Genomic DNA, 11,179 nt, shown 5'->3' with positions numbered 1-11,179 from the left:
TTAAACCTATTATCAAAATAACTTCTAGTCAGGATTAAAAGTGACATTAAACCTATTATCAAAATAACTTCTAGTCAGGATTAAAAGTGACATTAAATCTATTATCAAAATAACTTCTAGTCAGGATTAAAAGTGACATTACACCTATTATGATTCGTCATTTGCTGGGGAACCATTAAGCCTCCTGACCTGGAGTCTTTTTACATAATTCTCTCTATGTCAACATAGCCCCCTTTATGTACTATGAACTACCCATCCCAGTTAGGACAGCCGAATCCCGTCCAATCTTTCGCCGTCGACTAAAGACTCACTTCTTCAACCATTATCTGAAATGATATAAAAAAAAAAAAAAATCTAACCCCGACTAACCTTAATGTCATGCACTTGTCCTAATAAACTAACCTACACTGTAACACGCAACACTTTGATGAACATTGTTACTCAGCAGATAGAGTTATACCCTTCTTGCTGTCTTGTCGCACAGAACTTGTAAGTCGCTTTGGATAAAAGCGTCAGCTAAATGACTAAATGTAAATGTAAATGTATCTCTTCAGGTCAGAACACAGGGTTAGCCATGGGTGCAGGGTCACTGGAGAAGTTAGGGCCTTGCTCAACGGCAGTTTGGCAGCCACTGCTACTGTTCTGTCACAAAGTCACAGTTGGAATTTGCCCTTATTTTCTGCCGTCAGGGAACAAACCAAGTGATTTTCCATGTTCTAGTCTCTCTTCTTCCAGGCCAAGCAGCAGCGAATGCCGTGCAAGGCATATTTAAAACAATGCAGTATGACACTCACTGTGTGTTACACAATCCCCCTACTTTGGGCACATGAAAAATGAATACGACAAATAACCTTTGTGGATAGATGGATAGATAGATATATTTCACTCAAATGTCTGCATCTAGGGTTAATTTCATATTCAAGTAATTATGTATGTACAACATTTACAGTTTTATAAACAATATATCAAACTGAATAAAAACAAACACCAATCATTAAATATGACTCAGGGTACATATAGCTGCTTTGTTTACATGTCTGGCTGTAAGGTTAAAATCTGCATAGACTACCCTCCATTGTTACAGTGGAGTATAGCCTCATCCTCCATTGTCTCGCTGACATATTTGTCAGGTTTATTTATACAGGTTCGGTTGGTACCATTTGACCATGAACAGGGCAGTTCCTCAGCACAAAAAAACACTGATGGGTGTGACTAGAGCCCATTGCCGTGAAACACCTTAGGGTGGATGCAGGCTGCAAGATTGTGACTTGAGATTGAAAAATCTGTTATTTTCCTGAAATGCTTTTTTTGCAACATGCTGATTCTAGCTGGTGCTGCTGACCCTGCATGTCCTCTCTCAGGGATGCTAACTTTGATGCTTAATCACGGAATCTTGTAGCGAGCATCCAACCTTAGGGTCATTTTTTATTCATTTATTTATTTTTACCATAGATTTTGTAAAACAGGGTTTCCAAGGTTACCATTTTGAATAAAGTACAGCATATGCTATTTAACAAAATAGTAAATATTACCCAGTGAATACTTGATCAAAAAGGACAATGCCTTGTAAACACGGCAATAATCCACAAAAATATACCTTTAAAAAAAGAATCTGGTAAAGGTACAATATATTATTACCCTGACTGATGCAGGTATGTTGACACAAGCATATCTCCCCCTAAACAGGGATATGCATCAGCCAGGCTAACAGTAGGTACAAACACCAACAGTGATATATATATATTAAAGTTACTATATACAAAAAAAATATTAATTTTTTAATAATAATTAATACATACAGAACAGCAAGTGCCCATGGCTTTCAACAATGAATAAATCTCACTGATGTCTTATCCTGTGTATAAAATAAAAATGCACACACACTGACAACATACAAAATAAAGAGAACCTGCATACTGCTTTGGCTGATATAAATAAGTGCTTCTGAAACAAAGGTAAACGAGATGATAATGAACAAGTATTATTTTAATTAAAGTTGGACTAGTTTAAAGTTGGATTCAATGACAAAAGACCTGAGGAGATGATCAAGGAAGGTTTGTGTCTTCTCTCATGGACACCCCTTCATTGATTCTGAAGTCCATGATGTGGAATTTAAACTCCAAAAAGAAGTGGTTCTTTTTTTTTACGGAAAAGAACATCTGTTTGGACAGTTCAGCGTTTTCATGGGGGCGCTGCTGCGCACAAACGTCTTCTGTACGTTTTGTCGTCCATCCTCCTGGCAAACACGACGCTCTTTGTTCATGATGATTGGTGCAACTGTTCACGTCTATGCGAGTCCGTCCGTTTAGCAGTGCGGAGGAGGTCGTCCTGTTCCTGAACAACATTCATTTTTCATCTCAGTGACAAACAAGCAACAACTCGTACATCTTGTAACCTGCTCACGCAATGAGGGGGGGGGGGGGGGCATGAACAGCTGAAAGAGAGGGTTTCTTCTTTCTTTCTTTAAGCATGAATTCCTCTTAGGTGCTTTAGACGTGCCGTGTCTAACATCTGAATACTCAACAGTAGACACTCAGAAATGTTACAACGCTTGACCTACTGAAGTCATCATCACAAAGACACTAGGTTGACGTCGTACAGTATACAGCACACCTTCTTCATTCTGGGCACTAATATCCAAATGCACGGATCATACCATAGATGTAACCACAGTATTCAAACAGAACACGTCCGCTGACACGACGGACCTCCCAGCATGTCCCTGTCTGAGAAGAACTGACAAGCAATAATAATAATAATAATAATAAAATAATGATAATAATAACAAGAATAAAAATACATCTAGAAAATCATCTCTCCACTTGCATAACTGTGTCCATCCTGTGCTTGCCCTGTGTGTGTGCGTGTGTGTGTGTGTGTGTGTGTGTGTGTGTGTGTGTGTGTGTGTGTGTGTGTGTGCGTGTGCGTGTGCGTGTGCATGTGTGAGTATGTGTGTGGTAACCTGACTGTGTTTGTGTTCATGTAAGTGTGACCGTCGCTTCCTATGTCACCCAGCCGTCCATGCGCATGCGCTTCACCGAGGGGCTCTCCCTGTCCTCCGCGCCGCCCTGTGGCCTCGTCAGGCACCCCAGGGGAGGGGAGTGAAAGTCCAGCCGGTGGTCCTCCCGGTCGCTGCCCTCGTAGGAGCTGCAGGACGAGCTGATGCTGTCCGCGGGGGACCGCCCCATTTCCTGTCTGGCGGAGGACGAGGACGTGTGGGGGGGATGGGGAGGGTGAGGGTGCTGGGAAAGGTAGCCCGACTGGCCGACGCGATCCCGGGGAGGCGAGATGGGCTCGGACTTGATGTTGACATTGCGGTTGGCACTGATGGAGAGGTTGGAGCCCTGAGCTGCATGGTTACCTGACCTGCTGAGAGGATGGGGAGACAGAGAGAAGGCTTTGTGTCCATTACTCACGGATCACTTGGGAGTGTCAACACGCTTTAGACTCAATCTGTTGCTCCCCAATCCAGCTGCAGTTCACACATGTTTTAGTGCTTTAGTAAGCGACGCCATGAGTCTATACAGTTAGCATGATGCTAGCTCAAAACAGCTGGGGGATGAATTCTTTTCAAAATGGTAGGCTTGGGGTGATTTGTGCCAAAGGGCCTGGGTTAAGTTGTGCCAGGTGTTCTGTTTGTTAAGTTGCCCCAACTTATAATTATTAACTATATATATTACTTTATTGTATTTTATTGTACATTGTATTCTTACATTTGATCACTAAAACTATGTGGTATTCTTAATTTTAGACCAAAATCCATCATGCCACGCAGATACAAACGGAAGACAGACAGGGTTTCAACTCCTCTTGAGAAGTTGGAAAGAGCAGTGAAAGAGGTGCAACAGGGGAAGACTATACGTCAGGTTGGAAAGGAGATGAAGATCTGCAGGATGCTTTTACCGCTTTTTAGATTAAAATGATCTGTTTTACTTAAAATTATCAATGGCACAATTTACCCCAGTGTATTCTCTCTAATGTCACAACTTACCCCGCACCGGGGGCAAGTTGTGCCACAAAACCACTTTTTCTTCTAAAGCTATATTTCTGAAACAGTTTATTTAAGATCCAAAGTGATTGTCCCCATGGATGCACAACATCCTAAACTATATGTACATATTTTAGTTGGGGGCATTACTGTAATCCCCTTGCTTTAAAGGCACTTTAAGTAAAAATTGGCACTTCTTACCCCACTCTCCCCTAGTGTTAAAAAGTGTTTAAAGTGTCTAAAGTGAATGTTAAAGGTGAATGTTTAAATGTTGTGCATGTGGATGTGTGTGCAATGCATGTAGATCAAGTTCTTACAACTTGAATTATAGTAAACTCTACGGCAGGGGTTCTCAAACATTTTTATACCGTGACCCCATTTTATTTAGGATTTTTTTTGGCGAACCCAAATTGCGTAATTTCAACGTGGAATTAAGGAATATCAAAATAAAAGCACACGTTGTTGAACTTGATCATGCATATTTATTAGAAAATGTAATTACAGCACTGTTATCAATACACATTTATAAAAACTAGGCATATTTAGCCAGAATATGTTGCCAGAACATAAAAAAATGTTGGGTCGCGACCTGTAGTTTGAGAACCGCTGCTCTACGATATGCACCTTTATTGACGGCATGACGAGGAACCTGTTATTTAGTGACTGAACTGACCAGTTTAAATATGTTAAGATTGTCACAGTCCTTTAAAGATGAATTTTTTGGCGTTTTATCGCTTTATTTCTACTGGGCAGTCCAGTAGAGAGAGACAGAGGAGGAATGGGAGACAGAGTGGGGGGAAGACATTGGGCAAATAACGACGGGTTCGGGACTCGAACCCGGGTCGGCCGTGGCGCGGCTGAGCGCACTGGGGCGCCCCTGACAGAAACATTTCTAATCACAGTAGTTAAAGGAACACGCCAACCTTTTGGGAAATTAGCTTATTTGCCAACTACCCTGGAGTTAGACAAGCAGATACATACCCTTTTCTTCTCTGTGCATGCATTCAGAGTAGGGAACACCTGCACCGTTAGCCTAGCTTAGCGTCATTCACTGGAAGTAGTAGTAGTAGTTTATTTAGTAGTAGTTTATTTTTTTCAGTCATCAAAAAAAAAGTACAATATACATCATCATTTATCAATATTTGATTATTTACAGTGACTGAAAAAGGTACAGACTGAAGCATAGTGCTTATATGTGCCTGTCCTATATTCAACACCTGCACCGTTAGCCTAGCTTAGCGTCATTCACTGGAAGTAGGGCTGCCCACTTAACCTAGTTCCCAACAGTCATGAAATACACTCCATACACTCCAAATACAACTCCAAAACGTTCCTGTAAACATGTTGTGACCTGTGTATTTACCATGTGGAGAAATAAAAAAAATTTAATTAGACACTTTAGTTTTCTAAGCAGATATGTACTCTAGTTTTTGCCAAACCACTGCTGAAGCCCTGTTGTAACTTCCATCAATAAAACCAATGTGACTACTGACTAGTATTAGCTAGCGCAAGACGCACTTTCATTGAGTGAAGTGGATATCATCAGATATTAGTAGTATCTAGATAAATCACAACTTTACAATCATGCCTCTGTGTGTTGTAAAGAGTTGTGCTAAGAAATCATCAAGGCCAGAGTTGAATTTTTTATTTCATATAATTCCAACTAAAGATCCGGACCGGTTGAAGCTATGGCTACTTGCTCATAGATTCCAACACATAGATTCCAACACACCAATAGAAATAATCAAGAACCATCGTGTTTGCTCAGAGCATTTTGCACAAGATGACTATTATGAAAAAATGCTACTTAGTAACCAAACCATGAGACGTTTTCTGAAGGATACGGCCATCCCATCCATCGGCATCGCACAGAGAGGAGAAAGTGAAACACTGGCAACCATGACTGTGGTAAGTTATCAGTTATGTTTTTAGATGGAAGGCTGTATTCCATCTGTCTAACATTAGCGAATATTGTGAGATTGATGAATAGGACGTAACTTTGCTGGACTATCCTAGTGTAATCCTCAGCGGTCCCTGCATCCCCTTTGATTGTACGTTCGCTTGCTGACTGGCGTTACATAATAATATAACACCAAAAACTAGACTAATATTAGGCTACTCGTAAATTGGGTAACCTATTTTGTTTACTCAGGAGTTCAGGTTGTATGAACAGGTCTATGATCAAAGAAAATAGCATAAAAGTGTCTTCATTGATTAGCCACAGTTTCTATAGTTACAACAGGGCTTTTGAGGTGATGCGTGAAATCACTGCACCCAGGCAGCAGTGGTTAGGCAAAAAATGGTTGAGTCTAATACATATTTTTTTCTCCACGTGGTAAATACACAGGTCACAACATGTTTACAGGAACGTTTTGGAGTTGTATTTGGAGTGTATTTCATGACTGTTGGGAACTAGGTTAACTGGGCAGCCCTATCCAGTGAATGACGCTAACCTAGGCTAACAGTGCGGGTGTTCCCTACTCTGAATGCATGCACAGAGAAGAAGAGGGTATGTATCTGCTTGTCTAACTCCGGGGTAGATGGCATATAAGCTAATTTCCCAAAAAGTTGGCATGTTCCTTTAACACTTTGAATGCCCAACCCGAGTTTTCTCGGGTTTACCCCCTGCGGGTTGAATGCCCATAGCGAGAATATTCTTTTTTTTCTCTTTTTTTTTTATTATTAGCGATCTGAATTTATATTTCATCAACCGAGTCTACCGTTGGTAATTCAGCCACCCCAGGCGCTCAGATGTGAAAAAGCGCCCCCTATCGTCTCCCAGATGGTAATTCACCTTTTTGGATTGGACTCAATGAAAAAGCATGAGAAAAAAAAACCCGGACACATTTTACTTCTCACGCATGTAACTGGAGTCGATCAGCTTCATGCTGGACTCTCAGAGCAGCGGGGATTATGTGTTTTACAGTACGTAGCACTGGATCAATAAAAGGATCGATTTTCGGAATGGCGATCAGGAATTGGAATAATCCATTTGGATACCATCTGATCTCAGGTAAGGAATCTATTTTACCAGTATTAGGATAATCAGACCTTTTTTCACGGAGATATAAGCGTTTCCCCTATAATGTGATATGACTGTTTGACTGTAAGAGTGATCAGGAACTGAGAGAATCGATTTTCAGCGCGTGGCACCAGCGTGCACACGTACACATATACTATCGATAATCTAGCGTTTATTTGAAAACGATTCATAAATAGGCCACAAAATGACAACGTTCTAGAATATTACAGTAAAGGGCGATTATCATGGAATCTCCTATTTTTTCCGTGAAAACGAGTGCTTTTCAAAATGCTATCAAACGGAAATGAACCGATAAAAAAACAATCCGCTTCGCCAATGTTGACTGGAAATGGGTCATTGATAATGCGACGGGCAGATTAGACACATAGCCATAATTTAAAACATAGATTAGGCGATATTAACGTTAACATTGGAGTGGTGCTGGGCATTCAAGTACTAAATGAGCGCCCCCTGCTGGGCATTCAAAGTGTTAAAAGGAATTGTCCTATTCTGTGTCTACGAGGAGATAAAATAGATGGGTTATATGCGAGGCAAATTATAGAGTTGTAACGTTGGGGTGTCTTGCTGCTAAATCTAAAATAGTTATGAGTTTTCTTTTTATGAAATCAATATTGTGCTGCCTGAATATGAATGAATGAATGAATGAATGAATGAATGAATGAATGAATGAATGAATGAAAAAGTTTATTTTTGAACATGTAATTCTCCATATTCCTCCAAACAAATCACGGTATCTAGCTCCGTCAAACCAAACAATCATAACAACACATTTTATTTTTTATTTTTATTAAAAAACATAAAAAAAAAAACATAAACAAAAGGTCAAGAGCAATGTGTTTGGTTAGCAGACATGTCCAAAAAAGGAGTAGAGGGAAGCTAAGCTTAGTGATCCCTACCCCCTTACATTTATATTTGTTCTTCCATTAGTTTGACTAGATATAACATAATTTAGTATATTACAATATAGAATATACTTTTACTTATAATACAACATTTTTTAAATAAAACTTGATTCACTTGACAGCAGTGAATATAGTACAGCACCACATAACACAATATAACATAACTTTGTTTATCCTCATTACTCATTTCTGTATTTCTCTAATGTGTATTTTTTTAGCTGCTTTTTAAATTGTGCCATATGTTTACTCAGTTTGATGTATTCAGGTAAATTATTCCACAACTTCACTCCACACACCGATATGCACATGCTTTTCAGCGTAGTGTGTACCATTGGTTGTTTAAGATTCCCTCTCCCTCTTAAGTTATATTTTCCTTCCCTGTCTCTGAACCATCTTTGAATGTTGCCTGGGATTAGTTTGTATCTGGCTTTGTATACAATGAGGGCAGTTTTGAAATCCACTAGGTCCATACATTTCAATGCTTGTAGCTTTATAAATAAGTTATTGGTGTGTTCATAATATCCTACATTGTTGATTATTCGTATTGCTTTTCTTTTTGCATGGTGCATATAATATAGTACTGTGTTTGTAGGAGAAGTATTTACTACCTTTTTAACAACCAGGAAATGCCCAAGAAAAGTTGTATGTGTTGTAGTTGTAGTTGTAGTAGAACAGGAACAAGCATTTCATATAAAAATATTCTGTATTTTTGCATGACAAGTCAACTAATAAAGAAACTTGAAACTTGAACTAGTTGAAATCTTGTAATCCATGCACATTTCTTAGCTACTCAAGATCTCAAGATTGTGCCAGTAAGGGATTTTTGTGCTAATACGAGAGGAGTCTGTTTATAGTGGCGATTCGCTGGCTCTACTAGTGGTCAGAAAATCATTATTGCAGCTTTAAGTAATTAGGTGCAAAGTCAAGAAAGTCACCATGAACCAGCCTGAGCCCGTTCCCAGAGCCTCCTTAGCGCCATGAGCATTATAAGGTATACCTTTAGTTGTGGAGGTGCTTCCCAGAGCCTCGTAAGTTAAGGAATACCTTTTGAAAGGTAACCCTTTAAAAGGCTGGTCTGAGGCACTTGTAGCACTCCCTTGGCGATGCACTCTACTCATCCTGTCCCAGTTGTAGCCGTATTAGGCCTACATTACTGTATGCTTTTCATATAGACAGTAGACAGTCTCTACTGTAGTTATCACAGCCTACATCTACAGTACATGTACAAAGTGTATCACAAAAGGGTCTCTTTTGCCTAGAGGTCGCTGTTTGACAGCATCACAGATTCTACCTGTAATGTGCCCAATTAGCCAATGCAAATTATAAAAGCCATTCATAAATGTCCTGTCTAGAACCAAAATAATGAATTAGGTTAACTTATATCATTCCCTCTGTAACAGGCACCTTTGCGAGCACCCATCCTCTTTACATGTACAGCTCCTCTTTACATGTACCTTTGAAGCTGTACCTTAAGCATCTGTTAAGGGATCGTCTGGGAAACACTCGCAAAGAAGCAAGTTCCTCTTGAAAGATAATCCTTCGTAGAACGTTAAGGTCAAAACTGGGAAAAGCATGGCCACTCTGCCCTCCACAGTGAGCCATCCAAGAGCTCTGAATGTTGTGAGTTTAGGTGGTCGTTTCTAGTAGATAACAATCCCTGCAGACCAATACCAGACTAGTATATAACTACATTCACATCTAATCCCTGTAATCCCATCGTGATATAGGTACAGTGATAAGACACCACCAATCAATTCATGTTCCTTTCCCACCAGGAAGACTAGGTGCCGGCGAATGGAGATGTTGAATAAAGATAAAGGTATTTAATTGCACCACCTTTTGGCCACAGTGGTAGGCAGACAACAGCTGCTTAATTAAACAGCCACAGCCAATTTGCTGTGTTGATGGTGGTGTGTTGTAACGGTGGGGATGAGACGTATACTTACGCCAGTGAGCTGAGGGCTGCCTGGCCCAGCTGGTGGTGTTGCCATGCCGACATGGAACCCAACGAGAGTCCTCCAGGAGAACTGAAACCCTGGAGGCAAGACACGTCTGGGCTGTCCAGGGCGTAATCTGACACAAAACATAGATGTATTAAGTAATAATAATAAATACATATTCTCCATTTTAGGCTGACCGATCAATATCAATCAAAATGTATCAATACGGCCATCAGAAACACTCATTCAATTAAATATTGTGGCGCTGCGGAGGCCTATGAATCGTGTTCTACAGACCTAAGACGATGTTTTTGTTTGGTACAGAGACCCCCAACAAAAAAACATCATCACCATTTCAAGTTATACAATGAAAATGGATATTATGATATTATGAAGAAAATACTATTTACTCTCATATCGTAATTAAAATATCTGTCAAAATAATCAAAGTATGATGACTTTTTACATATCGTTCAGCCCTAGTCTGCATGTGAATATAACATTGGGACAAGAAGGACGTTTCCAGGAAAAGAGACAGTAATCTCAACAGGACTAATCTGGTTATATAAATACAAATGAAAACCTCTACATAAAAGCACATGCTCCAAAAACCTGACTTTAAGTGCAGGATTTTCACTATTATGTGAGAGAGCTGAGATAATGATTGACAGCCAACACATCACTCTATGAGCCCTGCGAGCTGCTTCCTATCAGTGCACTTTAACTATAGTATCACCACTGATTTAATACACATTAGTTTCACATGGTTCACATGTTTTTTTCTTTCTTTAATTTTTTTTTAATTTGACCACACAAATCCACTGTTTATAAAGTGTCATGTTGTGAAATTGAATGATTTGTTTTATTATGAAATAATGTGTTAATAGAGTTTTTCAATACATGAAAATATGATTTGAGAGATGTTTGTAAATGTACTGTTCACAAAGCTAAAAAGGGATTAAAAGGAGATGTATTTCTATTGTTGGGGTTGACTTGTGGAACAATGCTGATATAAATTGAATAATGAGTCATTTTCTTTTGCGTAAATCTTTTTTAAATAAAAGGTTTGTATAGCTATTTTTGGAGGTTACAAATGTGCATAATTGTTCTCTGTCTCTCTCTCTCTCTCTCTCTCTCTCTCTCTCTCTCTCTCTCTCTCTCTCTCTCTCTCTCTCTCTCTATATTACTTAATTTGATAAGAATATAGGACAGGCATATATAAGTATTATGCTTCAGCCTGTATCTTTTCAGTCACTGCCAATATCAAAGACCATTGACAGTCTGGAATGATTGTGCATTATTGTAT

The 11,179-nt window shown here is 39.4% G+C and overlaps 1 protein-coding gene across 1 annotated transcript in view; it reads right to left on the bottom strand.

Moving 5' to 3' along the window:
• Positions 1-864: 864 nt before the first annotated feature.
• Positions 865-11,179, bottom strand: part of LOC311246980 (myocyte-specific enhancer factor 2A-like) — a 137,182-nt gene continuing 126,867 nt past the window's right edge. Inside the window, exons 9-10 of the mRNA XM_084337253.1 lie at positions 9,880-10,006; positions 865-3,366 (exon numbers count right to left, since the gene is read on the bottom strand). Of these exons, the coding sequence (XP_084193379.1) occupies positions 3,003-3,366; positions 9,880-10,006 (491 nt within the window). The 3' untranslated portion in view covers positions 865-3,002. The remainder of the gene's footprint in view (positions 3,367-9,879; positions 10,007-11,179) is intronic.

The sequence above is a fragment of the Notolepis coatsorum genome, assembly GCF_963971535.1.
Source record: "Notolepis coatsorum genome assembly, chromosome: 20".
Taxonomy (NCBI): Eukaryota; Metazoa; Chordata; class Actinopteri; order Aulopiformes; family Paralepididae; genus Notolepis; species Notolepis coatsorum.
The sequence above is the reverse complement of the archived record's forward strand: the minus strand, read 5'-3'. Positions and strand labels throughout refer to the sequence as shown.